Source organism: Pseudomyrmex gracilis, unplaced genomic scaffold (genome assembly GCF_002006095.1).
Source record: "Pseudomyrmex gracilis isolate BER0280 unplaced genomic scaffold, ASM200609v1 scaffold_98, whole genome shotgun sequence".
Classification (NCBI taxonomy): domain Eukaryota; kingdom Metazoa; phylum Arthropoda; class Insecta; order Hymenoptera; family Formicidae; genus Pseudomyrmex; species Pseudomyrmex gracilis.
This window is the reverse complement of record NW_018020682.1, coordinates 312,146-339,611: the sequence shown is the minus strand read 5'-3', so window position 1 is coordinate 339,611 and position 27,466 is coordinate 312,146. Positions and strand designations below refer to the sequence as shown.

The window sequence follows — 27,466 nt, the reverse complement described above, 5'->3', positions numbered from 1 at the left end:
CTCGGAGAATTATTTTTTGTAAACTTAACTATGAGACTCACAAATTTACAACGCACAGAAATGAGCGAGAAATATGACGTACACGTAATATGACGACCTTTCCCGTGGTATTTATTTTGCAATAATTTATGATACTCCTCTCGCGTTACGTTATTACGACCGACAAGCATCTGTTATTCGGTACTTAAATCATTGAGAAGCACCGTCAAGATCGATCAAAAACGTCATCGGAAGGATCGCCACGATGAATTTAGCAAGTCAAGTGCTCACAAAAACCTCAAGTAGTAAGCGAAACGACCAATCGTTATCTGACAGTCGAGAGTACTCGATCGGTCACTCCTTGCTTATTATTTGAGAAGATATTTTTGTGCATTCACGATCTAACATTTTTCAAAAATACTTACGATAACATTCGAGTCGCGCAAAAAGTTTTAATTTCAATTTTTATTGTCGTTATCGCCGCGAATAATGAATATCGAGCGCGCGAGTTCTATAACGTTTCATTAACGTTTGTTCGATTATAAAACAAAACACAAGGTAAATGAATAAAGCGTGAAATGAGACGGCGTATTTGCGTAATTATGTCATAACCGTTCTTCTGACATCGTTCTTCATGTGGAGGATACCAGCGCATTATCTTTTTTTTTCTCTCAATTATGACATCAACTTTTACAGTCATTAGCCTCGGTATTAGCGCCAATGGGACACGGTCTTCCCAGGCTGTCAACCATTCAAGCATTGACCATATCAAATGTTGCTTAAGTTTTGTTAATTAACTTCTCAACCCGCGGTGAATTCCGCGCGCCGTCAAGTTCAACAACGATCGTTCTGACAGTATTATCATTATTCGGCATTCATTTAACTTTTCATATTTAAATTCACATTAAAATTCATATTTAAATCATATTTAAATTTTGCACACTCTTTGCCATGTAATTATATCGCGCAAGTTTAAAGGGAAAATTTTTTTTTTTTACAACAATTTAGTCTTGTTCTTCTGCGTCATAAAAACGCTTAAAATCTTCTCTCAAAAGTGAAAAGCGGCGACGCGTTGATTTTAATTTTGAAAAAAAGTAAGCTTGTCGGTCAGGCGGACGGAGTGTTTTGAAACAAGTCGTTGTTGTTATTTTTACTTACGTACGTCCTCGATGTGATTGTGACAATACTTTGTTTAAACGCGTGCATTTTGCGAAAATAATGTAAACTCGAATTTTACCTCACGCACACATATCTCCGCATCGAGAAAAAATGAAAAAGAGTTCGCGCGATGGTGCGTTTCTTGTCCAGATAAGAGCGGATAACAAAAAATCCACGAGTAAACATCTCTCGCGACGATCTTCCAGGAATTCCGACGTCAATATTAGCGTATCAGTCAAGCGATATTCCGAACGTGTTAAGTTTTTATTAGTTTTACCGAAACATAGCGTATAAATGCGCTGGTAATCGACAATGTGCGCTTGCGTTCACACACAACATTTTTTTTAACGACAATCGCGATCGCAAGCGTAGATTATCACGTTCGGAACGTGCCGAATTTCGCAGGATCCGCTTTGCAACAACACGTTAAACGCGAATAAAACTAAAAATAAAGTACCCGTCCGCGGACCTCGTCCCGTCGTATTCTAATATTTTCTGTGAAGCGTCGCGCGCCATGACGAATTCTGATTGACGCCGAGGGTGGGGTCAGTGCGCATATCGGAACCCGAAAGGTGCCAACAGGGTCTCGGGAGCGATGGTCGATAAATATTAAACGACTTTCCACCTGTCGCGTCGTCATCGTCGTCCCCGATGGCGGAGAGGGAGGGAAGCACTTCCGAGAGAGAGATGACTGAATGTTAATCAGCGAGGCGTGACAAGTGTTAAGTAATTCATCTATCCTACCCACACGCGTGCAAAAGGAGGAGTCAGCTTATAACGCCCGGTAATTATAATGCGACACTCTCGCACGGCACCACGCGCACCATCATCGGCGGCTTCTTCATACGAGCGCGCGGACACGTGCAATTATCCGACGATTTAACAGTTAACCTCAGACAGGTGGAAAGTAAGACGGGCCAACAAACTTAGTCATGATTTACGAAACTCGCCGACTCGAAGAAAAGAATTATATAGAATTTTATGTACGCGCGTGTGTGTACGTGTGTAATATTTATGTCAGCGCGCGCAACATTATTGTGCATTATTAAGTTTAAAAATTTGCGTATATATATATATATATATCGGCGCGATGACACACACAATATACCCAAAACGTCATAACGCGCGTATGCTCGTCTCGCACATATATACATATCTTACGTTCATAATGAAACCGGTCGTCATGACGCGTCGATTTGTATTAATTAAAACGACCGCGTTCCCGATGCCGGTCGCAGATAAACGCGCGGTGCAATGTTACAATGTTACCAAACAATATCCCGGCGTTAATCCCACATACGTACGTCGCGGAGCGTCCCGATGTATCTGCATTAAAAAGAGCATTTACATTACGCGCGCGAGTCTCCGGGTCTGCGCGCGCGCGCGCGCGATCGCTCGAATCGCCGAATCATAGTCCGGCTCCGATCCACGCTTGTCGATTAGATGTATCAGTGTAATTAACAACAAACAATAGCTGCGAGAGACGCGCGGACTTGATATCGTGTATTAATCGATTACCCTCGTCGGTCGAGCCCCGGAGATATGCGCCGGAGCCGGCTGTTAATCATCACCGCGGGTGCGTTTGTACCACCGACATTTATTTCTTTTTTTTTCTCTCTTCCCTCACCCCTCCTTTGATCTTTCTCATCTCGTGTGAGAGAGAGAGAGAGAGAGAGAGAGAAAGACCAATAGGTCTGAATATTTTGTACGTACATAGCCCTGAGGACTTCTTCCGCTAACTACCTTTGTAACACGTCATTCGCCTCCCATCTCCCGCAACGGAATACCAAAACCAACGTTAACCATCTCTCTTTTGCCCGCCGCGAATTCCGCTTCTCATGGGGACGTGTATCGCGCGAATCATCTATTGATTAACATCGATTGCTTCAACTATTCAAACGAGAATTACAAAACGAGAACGGTCCGTTTTTTGCGTCCCGAAACGCGCGAATCTTTTACACGAGCGCAATAAATGTTGCGAATGTTTATTTGACAGAGAAAGAAACGAGTATACATTTCTGTGTATATATAATTTGCTAAAAAAAAAAAATGTATCAATCTTTATCAATACACAAGAGAATTTTTATTGTTAAATGACAGAAAAAAAAAAGTTGTCAAACTTTTCTGCAAATCATTACGCACACAGTTCAAAATTGCTGTTGAAAAAATAAAGTGGCACAAAGTGTGTAAGAGCAAAAATAACGTTCGGCCAAATTTCTGATCTATATTGTGCGATGAATCGGCACTGCTTATTGAACTAGGCCGTGAGAGTCTAAATTCGATACCGTTAAAGGCACAGAGGAATACATGTATACATCACACGGTACGGAAAGTATCGATATTTCTCGTGCGAAATATCGATCATCGCGCGTTCTTGTACGCGCACTTTGTAAAACGCGCGCGAGAAAGAGAAGAGCAAGAAGATTGTTTCGCGGTTGTGTGCCCCACAGCAGCGTGCGCGCGCGCGCATTTAGAGATCGGAATCATTAGCGATTATCGATGATCATCAATGTGGAACAGCGCGGCTTACCGGCTATCATTAATTAAAGTTAAATAATAGTCCGCGTTGTCAATCCGTTAGCTCATTCGCTGCCGAACTGTATATCTACTTCCGGGAGCATCGACTAACTCTTTCCTGTGACTTATTGCGGTTACGCCGAGGCCAGTCTTCTTACTTCTCCTACTCGATAATGGGAAAGTCTCGTTTCGGCGATCTCGCACATCGTATTTTCTTACAAACGAGCAAACATGTTGATTGCTAGTCACTGCGAGCGGTATTGCGAATTTTAGAAATTTCATTTCACGCTTCAATCAACAATATATGTTTGATTTTGTTAGGTGTGATTTGTCGAAAAACTTATTTATTTATAGTTTATAGTTTTAATTATTTTTATAGTTTATATCTTTCATTTAAATATATGCAATAAAAAAAAGTTAAACGATAAATAAAATTACATATTAAGGATATTTTTGCAATTAATTAATTACATTCGAATAATTACCAAAATTGATTAACGTGTGTATCGATGACACTTTGTCGTCTATTGTTTCAAAAAGACAGTAGTAACGAACTCTACACATATATGCAAGAAACACGTGTTTCTTAACACATTTGACCGTAGCGCGAATAAAGAATGTCCAACGATCTTCGACACTTCACAATTCCGTTCACGGTTACACGTTTTACAAGCACGAATCGACAAGACCGCACGATCGGTCACGTACGATTAGCCAGATGAGGTTTATTCGACTAGGTTCGTCGGACAATCGTGAACGCGAAAGAGCCGAGCGGCGCGTTCCTGTTCGTAGAGATTCTTCGTCACAAGTAGTTTACAAGATGTTACTCAGCAAGAAATATTATTACTACGGGTATAGAAATTATCTCTTGTGTGTTTTCCGTTCGAGTTGCTCTCCGTTTGATTGTATTTTAATTAAATACGTTTCTAAGAATAGAACTCTGAGTTCTATTGTATCCTTCGAAAAAAAAAAAAAAAAAAACATTATGCGTTACACGCTTGTCTTTTATACGTCGATTAGTATCGGAACCGATTAATACTCGACGCGGAGCAATTTGCGGCGAGAGAGCTTGTTTGACCGGAAGAGACAAAATTATAGTTTTATGTGAGAGGGAGAAAGGAGGGGAGAACACGCAAAACGCAAAACTCGGCGCGAATACGAGACACTTCCGTTGCGAATCCTAAGAACCGAGAGAAGAGTGCCAACCATCAAATCCGCCCCCGGCTAACAATCCGTCACTGTACCTCTCTCCGTCTTGCGGCGATCGTCCGGACGTCACGGAAGCTCACATAAGCGAACGAGCAAGTGAGTGAGTCACTATGCCGACGGAAGAAGCACGTGTGGGACGGAAGATGAGATTTAACGTATGCGCGCGCGGTATATACATGAAAGAGAAAGAGAGCGAGAGAGCGAGAGAGCGAGAGAGCGAGAGAGCGAGAGAGCGAGAGAGAGAGAGAGAAAGTAGAGGCAAAATCTCTGAGGTAATCAACGAAAAAGACAACGTAAAAAGGAGATGAAGAAGATATAAACGAGTGAGAGAAGCGAGAAAAAGAGGGAAAGAGACACACACAGAGCCGAAAAGAGAAAAGAGAAGAGGAAAGACGCGACGAACGGTCGAAGATGAGGTCTTGGTAGTAAAGTCAACGGTTGCCGCCCCGGTGGAAAAAAAAAAAAAAAAAAACTCAAATTGATCAAAATGAGAGTTACGTGGGCAAAAAAGTAAGCGACCACGGTGGTAGGCACGAACATTTCGTGCCGGTAGAGAGTTTAGGTAGCGAAGGCTCTTCGGAAGAGAACGCGCAGTCGAGTAAGAGAGTGAGAGAGAGAGAGATAGTCGGACACAATGGGCCGGCTCGTCAGGGATGCGAACAAAAGCTCGAGCGGCGGTCGATTATGAGATACGGCGATCTGCGAAACGCCGATTTCCTCGTCGGAGACAGAGTAGAGAGACACGTCGTGCGGAAGCGGTAATCATTGTCGTTTTAGCTTATGCGCAATGCTAAATTTTATTACCGCCGCGTTTGCCGCGACTCGTAAACCGCGCCGCGAGATCTGGATCTTTGCGCGCGGCATTTTTATTATTCGAGTTGAATCGGATCTCTTTTTGTCCTGAGTTGTCCGAGTCTCTCTTTCTCTCTCTCTCTCTCTCTCTCAGTCTCTCTCTGATTACTTCGACTATATCAACACACTGTCGTCCTCGTCGACTAGAGCGGCTTTCTCCAGCATGTTGTATATATATGTCGATAGCAAAATCGGGAATATAAGAATTTATTGCTGCGTAAAAATATAATATTAGATCTAAGAGTGTAGAATTATGAATATACAAAGTGTACGTTGAAGGATTAATACATGAGTCACGAGTATAAGCATCACCCTTTCCGTTACTTTCCATCTCATCCTGTTTACATGCACAACCCCTTTTTCCGTGGAAATTCTGCATAAAGCGCAGTCCCCGGTCTCTCACGTGTGTGTAACACACGCGCATGCAGAGTTGATCGATGAATCATCCACATGGAACGACCCTCTTGCCATCGACTGAACGTAAACATCATCATAAAGAGATACCGAACCCTTTAAGAGTTCGGATAGAACGACTATGCAAAGAGCGTAACGTCAAATTGCAGCTGTGTCGTTGCGAAAAGCATTGCGGAAGGTAAGTAGAAAAATGTTCATTTGTCTGACGCGCAATGTTGCGAAAGTGGTAAATTTGGACAATATGGCGCAATTCAAGCGCCTCACGTTCACATTGAACAAGAACCGACACTTGAGGCGATTTAATAAAAACAAAAAAAAGGGGGGAGGCAGAGGGTGTCGGAGTGAAATCACCGTGATGAAGTCGTATACGGTCGATTAAGAAGTCACTATGAGGAAACACGTGCAAGTGGACCTTAAAATATTGCCGCTTGCGAGAGGTGCAGGGGTTAATTACCTCTGTCTTTCGCGCCTGGATACAATAATGTATTAACGCGTTTAGGCACGGCCAGTTAATCCCAGGGAACTTCTCAACGCGCCGTTAAACACGCTTGACTCGTTAAGTTGTATCGTTGGTACTAATATTGGTACCACCGTATATGTCAGATATTATTCTTAAATGTGATCGTCGCTCAGAGCGAACATCCGCATGTTTTGTCCGCCGCGCCGTTCTAATTATCCGGCTCTATCATCTCGAATTAACATTCGATTTCCCGCAAATGACCCGACACGAAACATCGCGGCGGAACGAGATAATTGCAGAAAGAAAGTTATTAGTTATTTCCTCTTTTTTGTTGACGTCTCTTTAGAAGTTTTTATTTTATAAAACGTTAAATGTTTTTAAACTAAGTATCAGAGTCGATGCGAGCCCTATATGCTGGATGTGCGAATATGAATATATTTTCTAACTTTTCGAAAATCAATACACATTACATTTCAAATTAAATTCGAATTAAATTAAATTCGAAAATTCACATAAGATGCTTGGCTTGCGTTCCGAGAGAAATTTAAAAAATCCCATAAAAATTAAAAAATATGTTTTTAACATCCAATTATTTTGCAAGTAAACTGAAAATATTGTAGACACACTTTGCAAGATCTCAATGCATCTCGAGAAATAATGTAAAATAACATACGTGTGCAAAATTCGTTACACACGCACGTAATACGTAAAACCTGCCTTTTAGTCACGCGTAGTTGTTCTTATCGTAAGGTAAGATCGTTCCGGAAGCATAACTCGATTTGCCTTTTCGTTGGTATTTGCATGTGGAAATAATTCTCATGATTCGCCGGAAACGTATCAGATAAGCGAGCCACACGGTTCTATCCCGGTCGCATTAACGGGCTAATTAAAGCGCCGTAAACAATGGTCGGCTGAGGGAGGACTTGCTCTTTTGGCTCGTCAGAAAATCCACAACACGCGCGATTATATGTTTCTACACGCGAATATATCAGGATACTTCAGAAATTATAGTCTGTCTTTTCTGCAGAGGTCAAGTAGAAAGAGAAAGCAGTTGGTTTTTAAATAATTTTAATTGAAACTTCTGAATTTTTTAAACTAATATTGAATGCAAATCTTTTTTATATAATAAATTTATATTTTAAATTCATATTGTAAATAATCAGATTAATACTAAAAAAAAATAATATATTCGACTGACACGTTCGATTAAAAAAAAAAACACTTGTACGTATCATACGTATCATACGGATACCCGTGTAATCGTAACGTATTCACCACGTTAGCATAACGTACAAACACAACACAATCCGGTTAATCGGCGAGCATCTAGAATTCTAGGTCGTTGAAGTTATGTTTATGTATGCGTGCATATGCACACCTGAGGGTGAACACGGATACGAGCGCATAATTACAACACGGTCCAATATTAGTTGTATATGCATGACCGCGTTTGCAAAAGACTTGATTGGAGATGCGTGAAAAATTGGGTCGGCGTGCGTGAACGTCGTTAATTAATAAACGATCGTTTTGTCGACCAATAAACTTGCATTCTCATCATAATAACAGCTGACAATGGCGTAAACAACGTGCGCGCGCGTTGCTAGTATTAGCTGATGGCAATACAAATAAATACGTTTTATTACAATTCTGTCTTGCATACTTGTCTTATTTCGTCATAAAATGTAACATGTATAAAAATATAAATTTTTTTCTTGAAAATATATATAAACACATAATATATACATATTTATAGATTAAGAGTTAATTAAGTTTATTAAGATTTTTCGGCTTATTTTGGATCGTAGGTAAATTCTATTTATAAAATATTCTACTTAGAATATTTTTTTTAAACATATCCTGTATACATGTATACATTTATGTACAAATAATCAAAATTGGAGATGCAATAAAAAAAAAACTGCAATATTAATATTGTTTCGTTTTAAATTAGAACACTGTGTGCGCGCGCATGATTAATTAATCATACATGATTGTATGATTAATTAATAGCGGTGCGTCTAACTGAATAGTAAATTTGACGCTTTATCTAGATAACGCTGACAAAGGTGTAAAGATCATTTTTGCACGGCTACGATCGTACTTGTTCATCAATCTTCGCAGTGACCGCGTGAGTTAACGCGACGAGATATCTCCGCTTTGTTGCAGATTTGTACGATTTGCATGACACGACAGACAATTCATTGCGTGTATGTATACCTACGGAAAAATAATTTAAAACCCCAAGATCGGTCACGAGAATTCATGATTATCCTTCCCGGAAAAGAGAGAAATCTTTTTCAAACAACAAATCGAAATCAGAATTCAAACTGTGAATATTGTTATCACAATCTTAGTACGTACTCTAAAAAATTAATATTAAAATTAAAATAAGAATAATTTAATAATAAAGAGATCCCATATTTATATAAAGCAAAAAAAAGGGATTCTTTATGGCTTAGATTTCTTATCTTTTCGAAATATTTTTCTCGTAAATTTTTTTTTTCTTTTTTTCTTTTTTTTTTTTATTTTCATTCTCGCTTAAAAATATGCATAATGAATGAACAATTACGGATGCGTTTGCGCATTGTGAAATTTAATCGGCCCGCTTTAACAGAGGTACGTGATTCTGATTATTCATTATTTGGGGAATAACCGACGCGGCTGCGTGTCAGATTAGCATACGTTGCATAAACTGCGAAATAACATGAGCGTGCACGCACGCTCGCACGCATCACACATCGCCGTCGTCACACGCCGTCGTCACACGCAATGACACAAGGTGGTAGATAAGGATTTGCCGCGCGACGAAGACGGCGCATTATAAGATGTGTGTGCGCAGTTTCTCTCTATGGCGAGGCATTAACATTGCGTTTTATCGAAGCCGCTCATCGTCGGCACATCCGGATTCAAATTACGCCGTGCTCGCTCGCGCGCGCGCTTATGTTTATTTATCTAGTTATTAAAATTACATTAAGCGTCGTGCACGTAATTATGTCGCGCGCACAGAACGATGTCCTCGATGACGAGAAACCTTGGGTCTGGTCCGGAAGACGTTATTAGAGACTCGGAAAGAAAAAAAAAAAAGAGAAGAAAACGGGACAATGGAAGCAGATCCGAAGCATATCACGATCCCGGGAACAAGATTAGTTTCCTCGCACGGAACAAGAATCTTTTCCTTCTGTCATTGCCGCGATAACGTATCGTCGCGTTAAAATACACCGATGATCGCGATGTGTTCACGGCTGATCACGTTAACTGTGAAATTACACTTCGTTTACACTGTGAATAACCTACACAGTTTTAATCGTAAAATTATCAGACAGCGTGACTTCAAAATAAGGTGATACGTCGATTAGTCGAGGAAGTGTGTAATTTGTCGCGCAATTCTCAGAATGAATTATTAGCCGCGAATGCGGTGGCAGATTCTTGCAAATGTGTAGCCACACGATCGAGAGTATGCACCGTCATGTGCGGCTCATGAAATCGCGATGTTTCCTTCCCCCTCCCACCCCCGAGATCTCTAGCGGCAATAAACGAAGGCGTCTATGGTTCTCGTTTACCATCATCATTACCATTATGCGAACTCCGTGACGGTGTTATGTGGTTTAATTTGAATACATGAAGCCGGGAAGCGACGCGAGAGAATAGTCTCCGCGGACGTGTTCGTATTAGCTACGTGTGTTCCTGTGTATACTGTCATTATCTTTACTTAAACCCCCGGTCTCTCTTCTGGCTATAACGTCGCTATAAACCCCCGTTGCTGACTCATATAATAGCGCGAAATTTGAAACGACTTGCCGCGTGCGGCTCTTTTCAGACATTACTCTGATGTGCCGGTGGAATATTATATTTTGCAAAAATGATAATACAGTAATGAAAAATGATATTACAGTAATTATATTGCGCAAGATAATATGAAGATAATTTGCCATGTAAATTTATCCAAATTGTTTAGATTTTTTATTTTCATAAAAATACACATTTTTACATTCACAGAGAAGTTTGAATTTCACACACATTATAGATTGAACACGATATCGCGTAAAAAATCTAACAATATGCAAATTATTCGGTGAATATATACTTGAATGAATATATACTTTGCAATAAAATCACACATACACACGTGAATGCAACATCGTGCACAGACAATTATATTCTGCTGAATAAAAAGATTTCCTTAATCCTCGCGGTCTGTACACTTCACGCACACAATGCACGTTACAGCGATAAATATGCACCGATAAATCCCGCGTTCATCTGGCTGCATGTTAGAAAAAAAAAAAAAATCTCGGTTTAATTATTCAAATTATATACTAATCGTGTTAATTGCAGAATCGTCTCACCGGACAATAATGCAATTAAAATGCCGTTGATGCGTGCCGGATTCTTAAGTAGCAATTAATTTGCACGCGCGTTTTTTACACAATGTGTTGCGCTGTTCGCGAATTATCGCGCAACACGCACAAAGTCGAAAGTACTTTCCAGTGGAACGTTGCGTCACATCGAAAAAGAGTTTTTTTTTTTTTTTTTTACGAACACACACATATGTACATGTTAGTTTAAGAATTAACAAAAGTTGTGTTGAATTACAATTTGTACAATGCGTGTAGGTGTGCGAGTACATAAATAAATGCCACACGGAAATCTTCAAACATAGATTTTCACGTGTGATTCATCCGTTTGATAATATTACCGATTGTCTGCGATAAAACTTATTGGCGAGTGGCAAAGGCGTTATTTGCATAAAACATTATTTGCGAAAAACATATGGCTTGCGAGAGCGGTCTGAAATGTTGTGTGACATGCGGTCTCAAAATTTGTGGCAGGAACGCGGAAACTAATAATTGACCGGCGCGATTATTTTAGCAAGCAGATGGAGGTGGTTTAGAGAACAATGGTATTCTTACGCTTTTCAAGAAAGCAACTTGCGTATCCGATTCTTTTATGAATTTCAGTTATATGTTTATATCTCTCTTTTTAAATCGTGGTTTCTAAAAAAATAATTTATTCTACTCGAGCAAAATTAAATTAAAATTATGTGAGATAACAGGCCAATAAGAACCAGATGCAGGGTATTATTTGCAATAATATTGTCAAGTTGCGTGTCGAAACGTTTCAACTTATATTTAAGTTATCTTCAGTCGACATTAGAAAGATCGACACTTCAACATCACATGTAATGTAAATTCAAAGTACTGTACATTTAGATGTGCCTTGTTTGGAAAGTAGGCGAGAAAATAAATTATCACTCAAAAATAAATTATCCTACCTCCGTTACTCGACAATGTAAGTTCAAGATAAACAGATAGGTTTGCAAAAGAGAGCTGCGTTCTCAATATGACGAGAGCAGTGAAAAGTCGTTATGTAAAAAAGAAGTTTGTGATAAAATTCTCTCGTGATCTTTCTTTTTTTCGAATAATTTAATTTTTATTTTTTTATTCTCTCTCTCTCTCTCTCTCTCTCTCTCTCTCTTTCTCTCTCTTTATTTCTATTACAAACCCGAGAAAAATGAGAAATTGATCGAATTTTCGCGAGTCGCCGAAGCATCCGTAATGACATGGACTGAAGTGCTTTCACAATTCTCTCGGAATCCGGCAATCGACGTTCCGTCTCTCACACATCGTCCTTACATTCCTTGCTGATGATCCAGAACGATCCAACTATCCGTGGGGCAAATCAGAGAAAAGCTGGCGCAATCTGTGCGCGTATTATGTGTGCGCGTTGATTCACACATTACCCAGCTACCTTACCTTTCGAGCGCATACAAATCGCACCGAGTCATAGATAATCGATAATCGCGAGAGGGATTATTTTCCGTTTCGATGTGTATACGTTGAAACGAGCAACATAATTTGATTGCTTTTATCGAGATTATCGCGACGAAGGACGCGCGCGCAATCCGCTTTGGAGAAATGTTTTCGCGATTCTGCATCAGAGTTACTCTTCTCGCCATCGCTTCTTGTTAACGACTCTAACATTTCAAGACGGATATTTTGTCGCGCGTATTTCAGTCCGCAAGGCGATCGATTTCTTCGACGGAATAATTCACTCGAGAGAAGAAGAGTCTCGACCGCGGATCGGGAAATTATGCAGTCTGTTCTTTTTAGCTTCATACGTGCCGCCGATTCAAACCCCGAGAGCTGCCAATCGTGCGCGACGAGAAATTAGCATACGCCAAATACGGCGACTGACTAGCTCGCCGACAAATGTAATGAATATGGTGATTTTCATCGTTTGTCCGGAGTTCGCTAGGTGCAAACGTATCCGCCACCGAGACGTACCGTATCGCAATTTCGCAACAGTGAGAAATACATTGAAACCCCGTTCGTGTAAATCGTCGTTCTCGGAATCCAAGCAGAAAGACGCCCGATAACGAACGTTATCACTTTAATATTATCAGACCTTGCGATTTTCATTTATTTTAATATCATTAAACCTACATACTTGGACGTTAAGCACACATGAAAATTAATATCTACAATTTACTAGCTCTGTGGATCGAACATTTTTATATAAAAAAAATTCAATCGTTTTAAATGTACAAATTGTATGACGGCTTCTAAGAAATTCTCATTCCATTGTAGAAAGGAGAAGTAAATTTCTTCATGATTTTAGACACACATATATATGTGTGACTGTGGTTGCGATATGTATAAACTCGAGTCTCCCGTATAGTTTCCGGTAAGCAACCAATTTGCGAACACGAGTACGTGTGAACGTGAAGTTTACGTCCCACGGAGCGTGGCGTGGTGACTCTCTATGTGCAGCGCACTCAGGCGCATTATCTCGCTATGCGGTGTGTCACGATAGGTTTCATTATGAGAAGTGTATTTCCTTTCCTGACGGCGAGGCGGCAAGGTCGTCCGTGCACCTCTTCGCCGAGACGCGAACGCGCAGCTGCGTGTGCATTCGTCTGGCGCATCCGTCATCGACGCGAGAGAGAGATCGTATCGATCGCCCCGTGGAACGAGGCAACGATGCGAGCAATAATTTGCATGTCGCGCGCAGCAATGCTACGTAGTAACGAAGAGTTATGGTCGATGTCGGCAAAACTTCCATGCGGAGAGAGAGCGGAGATTAGCGGTGATTACGATCGCGGCGAGTCGCGAGCAAGTTGCATCGATTCACGTTGATTCGCGTATTCTTCACGAACGGAGCAACATTATTATTTTTAAAACTCACACAGTTTGTGGTTTATTGATATAAATTATCGTCAGTATTGTAAGGAAGAATCATTACAAACGGCTAAAATCGAATCTTTATATGTATTATTCTCTTATATTCTTTTTATATATTATTCTTGTATATTCTCTTATATTTTCTGTATGTATTATTCTTGTATGTTTTCGAATTTAACGACTGATAATCTCACTATATAGACTTGTATACCTGCGCGATTGTCAAGATGATAAATATATACGATTCTCACTTTTGCGATGCTTGTTGCTTGCCGGTTGACGACTCAACCGACAATTTTGAAGAGAAGAAAATATGCTAACATCGCCGAAAACCGAGGTGACGAGAAAAAGGGCTCGCGGAGCCAGCGAGAGAGAATCCGTAGCCGTCGATAAGAACGGATCAAGAGACGCGAGAGATCGAAGCGCGATAGATCGATTAGAGTCGTACTATTAAGTGCATTTGTGTACCACTTTCTTAATAAATTTAATTAATACACTTTTTACATAAAATAAAGTGCTCAATTTAATCCTAATATCCCTACAGTATTGCAGGCGCGAGAGTGTGTTTTATTCTCAATTTTGTCTTCAAATACTTTAAGATCTACTATAATTTTTTCAATTCTATCTTTTGTTTTAGTTATTTAAATTATTATTTTTGTTTTTTTTTTACCATTTTTTGTGACAATTTTTCACAATCTTAAATAGTAAATAAATATTGCATACACACACAGGGCGGTTAGGTTTAATTCCCTTTTTCTAAAAAAAAAAAAAAAGTAAAAAAGAGAATATATGATGTATTTTCCAGACTCTAGACTAGACCTGTTCAAAAAAAAAAAAGAAGGCGCGTGTCGCGATAGTGATTTGTTGTCGCGTGTATACGTGAACAGCCGCCCGGCGCGCACGGCGGTGCACGCGCCACACCGAACGCGTGTCCGGACCGAAACGCGCGTCGCAAGGGTTAAAAAGGTTTACCTGCTCGCGCACGGGTTTCGCGTATCCTAGAAGAGTAATCGCGCCGAAGGAGCGAGAGGAGGCAGGTAGGAAGGGACGGGAAAGAAAGTCATGAAAGAAGTAGAAAGGTAGTCACGTGACCCCTTACACGATCCTTCGTTTTTTCTCGGCGAAATCTTGCTGGCCCAACCTGACCTATCCGAAGGTGAGATTTACCCCGTCGACTTTACCTGCCACGAGTTGTACAGATATGCACGTGCAGCTTCCTCTCGCATGTGTGCGCCTATTTCTATACCAGGAATCCTTGTGGTTTGTGTTATTCCCGCAAAACTCTCCCGCGTCCACTGACTGTTCACCGTCAGGTCACGTATCTCATGTTTTCTTCGTGCAACGAGCCCACGTCTTCTAAACAGTAGACGAAATTTTCATGGGATCAATCGCGCCGAACGTTTAAACGCTGGTAAAAAAGTACATTACACATTTACACACGAATCTATAGATTTTGTTAAATTACGCGCTACTGTACATTGTTTTTTTTATAAATCTATCTGTAATATTTAATCCCATACAATTATTTTAAATAAATCTATTTTACCGTTTCTACAAACGTAGAACCATACAAGACTTCTTATATAAAACAAACCACTATCAAACAAAAGAAGCAAACTTTATAATGTATGAAACAAACTACTTGAAGATAACACATTCAGGTGAAATTTACCGTTTGATTTATCGCAAGTGCGCATCGCAAGTAATGAACGCAAATAGCGTGAAGTCGGAAGTGTATTAACGTGTATAAAACACCGACTGATCTACTCAAAAGTGTCCTCCAGCGAGTCACGTTTCGACGATCGTTCTCCGGAAGACGGCGCCGTACATCCCGACGTAATAATCGAGATTTCGTATGCTAGCCCGAAGCGTTTCGGGCAGGCGAAGTGGGTCGGGGCTTAATTCGTGGGCCGTGCACAGGGGTATAATCGGAAACCGGCGGACAATGCAAATAAGGAAGCATTAATGCCACTGTGCTGCCGGTGACGCAACGCAAGTGGTTTGGCCGCTTCCGGTTTCTCGGAGAAATGTAGCGGGTTTTTCATTAAATATCCGTATCATTATATATCTGATCGTGTGTGGCAACACCGTGTGTGTGTGTGTGTGTGTGTGTGTGTGTGCGCCAGTCGATATCAGTTTAAGAAACAAATATGAGAAGAAAAAGAGATTAAAAAAAGGAAGAAAGATGGTAGTTTTTTTGCATCACAAAATGTGGAAATCGCGCGCCCAAGATGATATCATAAGATAAATTAAGTTTAACTGCGCGGCAAAAAGAAGAGATTGGTTATTTATGCGGTTGCGCATTTCTTTGCGAGTATTTAGAATCGATTGCGTGTGAACCGGATGCGGGGCGCGGGATTAATTAGACTCGGCGCATATAAATATTCTATTGCGACACAGACGTCGTTTCATCCCGAGCATATATATATATATATATATAAGTACAACGCCTGTGGCGCAAGCGCAACAATTTTCGGTACGATCAGTCACATCCGCTCGTTGACTTCACGTTTCCATGAATTCCGATTAAATATTCCGGCACAATAAAAAAAACGACACGGCTAAAATAATCACTTACAAATTCAAATCCGTGTGTGTGCGCGATTATATTATTATATTCTCTCATTTGTGTGAGACGCGCGCGCGCAAGCATTTCAATGAAGTTTCCTCTAAGAGCGACGACGCCGCCGCCGCTTGCCGCCGCTCTTCTCGCATTGACTGAGTTTACACGAAGCATAAGTCCCCCGCTTGATAGCGACACTCTTTATGTATTCATAGTCATTGTGCATATTAGCTGTGCGAGGTAACGCGCTTCCGGCCGCCTCTTTAGCGAGCCGGGGTTTTTTTTTTATCTCCGTAGCCAAGCCTTCGTTTCCCGAATGACGCTAGCGAAAAGATCGCCGATCGATAAAAAAAACTCCATTTCACTCTTGCAAACCGTCGACAGACTTGGGTCGGGCGCGCACAAGCAAAGATAAATATATAATTCGGTCGCGATTAAAACGAAATCCGACTCGCGCGAGTCAATAAATGCGATTGTATCCGTCATCGACGGCAGACATCGACGTGCAGAAATATCGTTGCGAAATGTCAATGTTAGGACGTATCGATATGTACCGACATATATCGATGGCTACTTTCATCGGACGAGTGTCTCAACGTTGTGTTAATTATGCGCAGAGACATCGATATAAAACAAAGAAAGAAAAAGAGAGAGAGAGAGAGTGTGTGTGTGTGTGACACGTGTCTTTTCGCTTTCTTTCTCATTGAACTTTATAACAGGATATATAGGATTGAGTGTAAAATCTCGCGGGAGTTACTTTCGTAACTCTCGCTAAGTATATATTCTCTCTCTCTCTCTCTCTCTCTCTCTCTCTCTCTCTCTCTCTCTCTCTCTCAAAAAAAAATAATAATAATTTAGATGAAAAATGGCCTTCGCAGACTTTGGCCGTCGACATATTCAAGGTTTGAATTCGAAGATCATTGATCACGAAGCGGGAAAGGATTGACGTGTTACCTCTTGAGTATTCTCACGAATCGGCAGGCCGTCTAATTTTCCGCACGCGAGTGTGATCCAACGGTACTCTTGAGCGCGCTCAAACGAATCACAGAAAACGCTAATGAAGGGAGGAACCAACGATCGCTGCTCCTGGGCCCGGTTAGTGGAAGCGATCATGATGAAAAGATTCTCATAAGAGCTAAGGTCTAACTGGTGATTGTTATCGGGGGGTGTTTTGCATTATCAAATTATCCTTTAGTCAAATTAGACAAAAATAAAAAAGGGAACACAGCGAATGATCATACAAAGACACACTTGACGTCACATGAAGTTCAAAATGTTTTTTTTTTTTTTTTTTTTTTTCAAACTGATCAAGAAAAAGAATCAAACGCTGGTTTACGTACATGCGAAATATTGTATATATTATATGTTTTTTTTCAAACGTATAAATTTAATACGTGTAGTAAAAAATATTTATCGAGTTATTATTTTATCATCTTGTTAGAAAGCAATTTTTGTGCCGAGAGACGCTACACTCAACATCGAGGCGTGAAAAAAATTGAGTAAGTATAGAATCTAATTACACCAATAAACATTGTTGCGTCGATACACCTGCTCGTAAATAACATGGAATCAAACGCGTGTCAGGTTACATCGTAATACAGCTGGACTCTCCAGCCGGGAACAGGTCCCTAAGTCCGGGTGAGACAGGGAGGGGAAACTTTAGAACTCTTTATGCGCTCTATGCGTCCTTTCATCAAGGACGGAATTATATATCCGCGTGATTGCGAATATTTGTAATAAATAAACGTGTAGACTCTCGTAGCGATGCGTCATAATTCCAAAAAATATTGTTTTCAATTTTCTTAGCGATAAAACTGACTCATATGAAAATACAATCGATCGCGTTACTATTACGCACGCACAACTTCCTTCGTGCGGTAAATAAAAATTTTTGCGTCACAATTCCGAGTGTATGCCGAAAATAACCATGCAATCACGCGACTTACGTGGAATATTTATTCAAACAAGTATTAAAGCTAAGACGTTATCGGCAGATACGATAACGGACGATTTTTCCTTTTCGTTCGCGCGCATCGGCGTATTGCAGAGCGTATTTGCCGTTGCACTTTTTTTTTTTTTTTTTTTTTTTTTTTTCTATATAATATTGGTGCATCTATGTAGAGCGAGAAACTTATCGTGTGGATAACCTCGATATCAGACGATCAAATACGAAGAAATACATAGACACGTCGCGTAATTGCCACAGATTAATAACACAAGCTTGACTAAAGTGAGATACGCATTTTTATCAACAATAATATCAGATAGTTGAATGATTTTTTCTATCGAGCACAGTGCTTATCTGCGACTAATCAACGTATATTAACGACATTTTCTTATTAATTCTCGATTTATCTTACCGCGGTTGGTGAAGGAAACAGCTCGCGTAAAAATGAGTTCACGCGTTTAAATCAAAACATCGAGCCATCTTGAGTAATATATTTTTTTCCTTATGTCTTATCGTTACGTGATTATCTGTTCTATTAATTTTCTAATAAATTATATTGGAATATTACTCCGTGACTATACACATTATCAACGTATAAAGATGTATAAGTGGTTAATGCGCACACATATCGCGTCTTTTAAAAGACGATACGCATTTATTCCCAACAATAAATTCTGTGTAACATTTACTTTTCAGCGAGTTTGCTTTTATGCAATGTAACATTCATTTACATATGTTTGTCGTGTGCATAGTTATCACGCAAATCGCCGATCAAAACCAAGAAGATCTTATCGACACGCGCAGCAGCCGTGAATTGTACGGTTTATCAAAAACCGGTAAGTCTAAGCCGAAAGCAGAAACTTGCACGGCTCGTGCGCCATGACTATTAATAAAACCGTGTGTATACAGCTTTATTAATTAATAAGTCTCTAAAGATAGAACGCGGACGGAACATACATCACATGTAGCTATAATTGACGCGAGCAGCGTCAAGTAAAATTATTATCTACTATATACGCGGAGTCTCGGCATGGAAATTACCGTCAAAGGGATCGATAGATGACTCGGCGATCCGTTAATGTGCATGATATCGATTCTTATTCTCAGCTCGATCTTAGCACAGATACGCGCAAACTAATTTTGCAAATGCGCAAATACTTGATGACAAGATAGCGGTTCGGGTATCGATTAGTCATCGGTGTGTGAATACCAAAATATCTTCGTAGTAATCTAAAACACTTGAATATTCTATATGTCATAAAATTTTTTTTTTTTTTTTTTTTTTTTTTGTCGCGGGGAATTGAATTTGTATTGAACAAAACTCTCTTATAAATATTGAATCTTGAAAATAAACTTTTTTGCTAAATGCAAGAAAAATACAAAAATAGATAGCGAAAATACGTTAATACTATATCTTATAACATACATATGTATATGTTTTTTTGTGATTTATATTTCACGTATTGAATAACAGGAACGATGTGTGCATGAATACGAAATCCGATCGTTTTAGATCAATCTTAGTTTTCAGGATTAAGATGCGCGATTCGTACAAAAGCCTCGATGTGTTGAATGTTCACGTAAAGCAACAATGCAACGTGAGGGTGTCAAGAATACGACAGACATTCCGCTAACAACTGACGTGAATCGTGTGGCGGTTTCCATAAAACGCACGGAGTTCTTGTTTACTTTAACAATCGTATAGAGAAAGAGAGAGAGAGGGAGAGAGAGATGCGTATTAATCTGTACACTTGATCAGATAATACCGATTGTTTAATGCACGTCTACGCACATAGCGCCGATAATGTGACAAGAAATTTAACAGTCGCGCAATATTCGCCACATATTAATTGAGCGAGGCAAAAACTTTGCGATAAAAGACAGACACTTCGCTTATATCGTTTTCATATCTTTATATCACGTGTTGCGCCCATCGCTCATAATAATAAAATGACTGCGATAAATGATAATGAGCTAGACTTAATCTATATGCATTTACTCGACGAGATTAAAGTGTTGCGTCAGGCGGATTCCTCATTCAGCTTTGATTTGCGCGACGATTCGCGTCACGTTGAGAAAACGCTCGAAATTGAGTCGATTAGTATGTTCGCAAGAGGACGTAAAATGTTTTATAAACTACAGCATAAATATACGAAACGCCGATGATGAACACATCATCGATGTGAGTTTTAGCTGAGTAACTCTTTCTCTTCCCACAAACACGCGAGTTGAGATCTTTATAATCACGAATTAGCGAATCATGGTGACTCTGAATATACATTCCGGACTCTAACGAAACGTGGGTAATTCGATTGACACTCACCCGAGGCACCCCGAAGAGGTCCCGAAGGGCTGGCGCCGTTAGAGACACCCTCGTCCTCGCTGCTGCTGCTGCTGGTCTCACTAGGGCTGTAACTACGCCTGCTAACGTCCCCCCTGGTGATCTTCTGACCGCTCGTCGTGCCGTTGTTGTTGTCGTGCATCTTGACACCTTGCAGTCTTTCGTGCATAGTCCTTACGCGAGAATGCAGCCTTTGCTGCTGGAGAGAGCCAACGGAAAAATCGAGCGGCTGATCGATCTCCGATTGCACTTGCGGTTGATGCCTCTGCTGCACCTGGCTACATACTGATCCGGCGACCAGATTCTGCGTCTGAGACACCTGTGCGATCGACGATACTTGCTGCTGTTGCTGCTGTTGTTGCTCCTGGTGAACGCTATTGGGCGGACTCCACCATTGATGCCCGCCTTGAATCGACCTCCAGGCTTCTATAGTGTTATTGTTCGTAGGACTTGTTTGTTTCTGTTTCTGTATTGACTGCTGAGATTGTTGTTGTTGTTGTTGTTGTTGTTGTTGTTGCTGCTGCTGCTGGACCATGGCGACCTCAACCAAGTTATTGTTCTCCAGCAGATGCATACTGGGAGTCTGCGTCATCGATGCTGGCAGAACAAAGGGCGATAATCCCACCGACGGTGGGCTCGATTCTTGACGCTGCCTATGGGTGGAATGATGATGATGATGGTGATGGTGATGATGATGTTGCTGCTGCTGCTGCGGCTGACGATGATGCTGTTGTTGTTGCTGCTGCGGTTGTGGCGAGCTCACAGTCACCAACACCGGAGGCAGACTTTGCCGAACTGTTCGCGTGGTCTCCGCGACCCACCGGCGCAGCGCCTCGCTATCGAAACCCGCCAGCCCTGCGGATTTTGACTTCGACTGGCTTCCGGGCGATGATAAACCCTTATCGGGTATCAAGCCGGGCAGCGCGAGAACCCCGGTACCCGCCACCGCGACCCTGGGTTCTGAAACGCTCCCGTAGGCAGTCAACGCCTCGAAATCCAACGTGATCGCCTGCTGAGTTTCAACTCTCGACGAAGGGATCACACCGGTCCACGCAGTAGGAGGTCCGTTCGTCGATGACTTAGTGGCCCGCGTTGATTATCATCGCCCTTAACACGTTTTGTGAGATGCTTTGAAGATGGAATACCGCTCAGAGGTGCTATAGCACTTGAGTTCGATAAGCCATTCGCTCGTAGCGACTTTAACTTATTCTAGCATGAAAAAACACTTCATAACATTGTGACATAACATTCATTGTATATACTAATCATTATAGTTCACGTCGACATGAGTATATACATGTCTTCTTTTGCACTCTTGTGCGAAATTCGATTGCAATAAGAGACGTACAATTTTAGGTAGGCTCCAAATCAGAAGTACGCGTAAACAATATGTAATATGTATACTTTTTATTTTAGAAGAATTTCGTGGTGAAGCTACACCTCGGTGAGTTGCCAGCTTGGTTTAAGAAGAGCAACCTGTAAAATTCCGAATGTGCTTAACGCGATTCGGACACCGAGATGTTTTCCGTACAAACCAACTGAGGTTGTTCTATGTATGTACATATATACCGATGTGAAAAACTTATAGAAACACGCTCAATATATTGCACAGCAACAATTAATCAATAAAAACCAGGCCAGAAAGAGCAAATTACATGCGTTACACATACATGTAATCTACCAAGATTCTTTAGGTTGTTTATTTGACCCATTTGACTTGAGTTGATTCAAAGATCAACAAGCTCTCTTGAATTTCATGTTCATTCCTAAGTTTCATCGATTTCTCTGAAGTGTCGAAACAATTTTCGTCTATTCATGTAGTCTGTCCGTGAAATTTAGGCAATATCTTTGTTGGTATAAATAAATTCACGGCTTGAATCTAGCGCGAGAAATTACGTCACGCATGTGATGCTTGTTATACTACGTGTTGTTCAAACTTTCTTCTTGCAAAATGAACGCTTTCTCGCTGTACTTTCGAAACAACGAAACATGCGAGTTCTCTTTGCCCTCTATCAAACCTATCGTTTTCTCATTAATCTTCAGTTTTTCTTGTGTGTTAACACAATACCGCTACTAGCAGTAAACGCGTTATATTCACAATCCTCACGGTCACGTATGCCTTTTCTATTTTAAAGAAGGAATGTGGCTATCCGATACTTGTCCACGATGTACATCTGAGATCGGATCGTCGTTGTTATTTGCATCCTCATCTTTATCAGACAAGCATCTTGATTTCCATTCCCTTAACACTTTGCTTTTTGTCAGAGAAGTGTCAAACATCAATCAGATAAAGACGTAACAAAATAAATCATTAAAAGCCAAATGTGTATTTCAATTTTTTTAATATTCTTCAAAGCGTGCAACGCATATGTCTCGTTAGTTTAGTTTTCAGTGCAAAAGTAATTTGATTATTAATTAATATTCAAAGAAGCTAAAGATATATAATGTGAAATAAAGATCGATGTTTCAAAGAACTTTATGATTTGATGATTGTTTAAACATTTATTTTATAGTTGTTATATTTAGTCTATTGGATTTAGCGTACATTTTTTTATAACTTCATGATTTATTTTAATCATTATTTCACGATCACCAGCTTACTACTTTTTTTCAGGCTCCGAAAAAACGGAAATGTGTATCAATCAGATGTAATTGTTAAAAGTTGAATCACAAAACACTGACGTAGCGCAAGCTGTCAACCGTATAAATCGATTTTGTCCAAGTTGTTTTTTGTCGTGTAGTTGCTCCAGTCTGTACGCTGGTCTTACTTGCAACTGTCATTGATGTACCGGAGATGAGAACACTTGCAGATGAACTCATCAACATAAACACTATCTAATCAACAGTCGCGAGTTTGATCGGCTCGCATTTAGTCACTTGTAATCGTTCACCATTTTCTACCGCGCGGTTTTTTTTTTTTTTTTTTGATCAGAGAATCTCACGTCAATCTGAACAAACACGTGCGATGGACGCCAGTGATGTTACTTTATCACAATGCCGCAGAGAGACAAGTTGAGGCAACGCAAAAGCGCGACAAGCTGTCAATGGATGAGCCCAGTCCAACCTGTCAACACGCCTCTCTCGCGCAGCGTGATCGTAAGCGCACTTGGTAGACTTTTACGCGACGCGTTACCATAGTAGCTACGGCGGCAGCTGGTAGTACAACGGTCAGATGCTGTCGCGTGCATGTGTGCAGCTACACTAAAGGACTTACGTACGCCCGCCTGGCCGCCTACCACAAAACCGTCCGACCGTCCAAGCTTCGTAGTAATCCAAGGTGGGGGAGGCTGCGGAGGAAGGAAAAGGAGAGGCATGTGCGACGAAGAAGAAATCTGCAGGCGGTTTGATCAAATGTAAGCGGAACAAGGAGAGACGCACGGTAGAACGAAAAGTGTGGCCGCGTCCAACGCGGCTTGATATCCGCGGTGGGGGCAGTGGACGCGTCGGTGGGGAACATCGCCTCCAATCGCAGGGAAACGCGGACCACATGCGGCTCCGCCCGGCGAGATAGAGGCAAGTTCTTCAAGCCGTAGAACTTGAGCGAGAGCGCGCCTTTTTTACCTCTCGCGTGCATCGGCTGCTGTTCTCACAAGGCTGAAGAGAAGAAAGAAAGAGAAAACGAAGGAGAGAGCGGGCGAACGCGAATTTGCATATGCAACGTTTGCAACCAATCGCCGAGCTACTTGCCCTACCTCCCAGAAGAAATGACGATTAGACCTTGATACTTAAAGACTCCGCGTTCCGTGACCGATGCTAAAGAATTAAAACTCGGTTTGATTCCGAGAGTCGACCAATCCGGTACGAGTTCGCGTTGGGACTGGTTCGATTCGCATGCTTCTTTTGCGGTTTTCTTTAATATGAACCAGACGAGAAGTTGAAATACAGCCATCTGGATTATCGAGAATTTTTACTCGGGGGAAATCCGAGACCAGATCGATCAATGTTTGTTGCGAATGGTGTACCAAAGTACACCGCGCTGGTCCGACGTATAAAACTATATGTATATGCGAACAGCGCACGTCCATTTAAATATGTTAGAAGACCACGTGTCGGACGCACACGACGTGCAACCGCATACTGCAAAACAGTGCGGTAAGTGCGGATATACGGAAGAGTTGGAATGGAATTAGTTAGAGGAGTGGCCGCAAGAAGCCTCTTACGCTGGACCACCCACGCAAACCCTATTACTTTGTTCACAATCGACCACTGAGATTGTCCGTAAAAAAGAAAGCGTCAGATATGTGTATGTATGTTGTGTGATGCCAAATTTTGCATATTTTGCATGTGTACACATAGTTACATTTGACTCTGTCAATATTTTTATATCATACACACACACGCATACACGCGTTTTTTTTTTATACTTAGTAGAATCTCAATCAGAATTATTTTATAGAATATTATTATTTTGTGTATTTACAATTTCTAACTAACGAGATCGATTATGCGATTTATTTTCCACCCACGAAGGAGATGTTTTCTCTTAGAAGAGATCTTCAGGACTGACATAGTTGAAGATTGAGATCTTGTTTACGGTTTGATGGCACTGATGGGACATGGCGGGTACAATTACAGGTAGAGATCGTCTGAAAAAGGCAATCTGCCAAACAGTGTATTGTACGGATCTAGGGCGGTATGTGTATGTTCTATAAATATAAAAAAAAAACTGCATATGACAAATACAATAACACACGTTATTGTTTAAGATAGTTATTGCTTTTTTTCTGTCATATTTATTTCTTATGTACAAATATTTAATGCGATTTTACATATGCAATATTTTATCAGAAAAATAACAAGTTCAATGTTTTTACTGTTTAATTTAACGCATCTTCCATTTACTTAAAAATAATAGTGACGCGATGGTATAAAACTACATATTGCAGAAATATCGACGAGAATGGCCAGACATCCATAAACTTGACGATCGGCCGCCATGTCGGTCCCGGCATCTCTCACCTATCATATTTCCATACAAATCCATCCAGCCTTACCACTCCCAAGATTTGAATTCAGCATGCGCAGTGCCGGTGGAAAAAAATAAGGCGCTTTAAACTGGCTCTTTTATTGGTCGCGAGAAGCGTAGCACTCTCCCCACTTTCTCGCCGTTATCCCCTTTCGCGTTGCACACATATAGGTGTTGGTACCTTTCTTCTTTTTCTTATCGCGCTATCATATTTCCATACAGCCGACGTCCACCACCACTGCCGCGCTACCCTTAGTCGCCTTCACCACCACTACCACCACCACTATCACCACCACCGCCGCCGCCGCCGCCGCCGCCGCCGCCGCCGCTGCCGTCGTCGTCTCTCCGCTTCCGCCCCTACTTCTACTCGATACCTAGCTCGTCCAGATTTGAATCCGGCATGCGCAGTTCTGTGCGCAAAAAGGGCGCTTTAAAGAGGTTCTTATTGGCTATGGGAACGCCATCCCCCACTCCTTATCGCGTGTACCGCGTACCTCACATCACAAACGCAGGCTTTCCTCTTATCGTGCCATCCTCCCCTTTTGCTCCTTCGAAAGTTTCGTCTTCCTCGTGCTTTTTCTCTCTTTCTCGATTCTCTCGTTCCTTCGTCCTGCACCCCACCAACGTCTCGTCCTTCGCTTCGCATGCCAGACCGGATATATAGGAAGGGGCAACCCCCCTACTTCAGTTTCTCCACCCTCGCAACCTCATAGCGCGACAAGGATGGGGGATGATAGGGGAATAAGGAAGAAATGGAAAGAGAAGGAAGAGGAGAGAGCGAGCCGGTATTGATTTTAATGACGCCCCTACCGACACGAAGTCACGAGAAAGGCGCGAATATGTACGCGCTCTCCGGTTTTAATAGCTATCTATTTATTATACATGCACACAAACTGATTTTCTCAGACATATCATTTGGAAAGATTTAAGGATATGTATTTTAAAATATTTCGTTTTCGTATATCACATAATTGATGAAATACTTTTGTGTCGAAGCGGTTTATCGCGTCATTCGTTCTCACGGATATTCTTCTCTAACCCATCGAATAGAATAACTCGCGAGAATAATTCAACGGAGAAGAATTACGCTCGACAAATATCTGCAATGCAGCAATTGCATCGCGACATATTTTTTTCCATAATATCGCACAGATTGTGTTCCACTTGTGTTGATACATGAATCGTTGAAACGCGCCGGTGGTATATGATCTGTTCTAGAACGGAAGGATCTGACCTCTAGATGCTGTTTCGTCTGGCGATGAAGGGTAAAAACACTTGCCGTGTAAAATCAAGAAGATCAAGTGGCGTTACCGAAGGGTCGCGCGATTCAAATACCATAGGCGGATCCCTAATCTGAATAAAGAAGCGAGAACCCTTTCCCTTCGCTACAAACCCTCTTTCTTTTTTTTTTTTATTCATCGCGTGCAACCCATTTGCATGGGGCTACGCGCAGGTGCCTTTGCTCCCCCTTTTTCATATTCAATAGGAACCTAGTGTATGGAAATAGATATACCTGTCAGGGTAATGTGCGCTTCACGGTGAAGAAAGGTTGATTCTCGCCGCTGATTCAACCACCTCCCGACACAGGTGGATAATATACCTCATTTAATTCGCAGGTGACTGACTTGTTTAAGTAAAACATTGCGTATATTTATGATAATGAGAATATCTTAATGCAGGGACATACAAGTATTTATACAAAAGATAATTTTTGTATTTAAATTAACTTTTTTCTTTACATTAAAAAAAAAATTGAATTTTATCAACAATTTTAAACTTTAAATAGTGTGAAAAATCAAGTGTTTTTTATATTTCGTACAAATTTTGTAGTATTGCATGTGTGAGTTAAGACCGGTTTTTTATATTATTTACAACGTG

At 41.0% G+C, this 27,466-nt stretch overlaps 1 protein-coding gene across 4 annotated transcripts in view; it reads right to left on the bottom strand.

The window, feature by feature from the left end:
- The window catches only part of LOC109855772 (POU domain, class 2, transcription factor 2-like), a 110,939-nt gene extending 87,130 nt beyond the window's left edge, over positions 1–23,809 (bottom strand). For all 4 annotated transcript variants that reach the window (XM_020430344.1, XM_020430347.1, XM_020430348.1 and 1 more), the window contains exon 1: positions 20,605–23,809. In XM_020430344.1, the coding sequence (XP_020285933.1) occupies positions 20,605–21,214 (610 nt within the window). In that variant the 5' untranslated portion in view covers positions 21,215–23,809. The remainder of the gene's footprint in view (positions 1–20,604) is intronic.
- Positions 23,810–27,466: the final 3,657 nt, after the last annotated feature.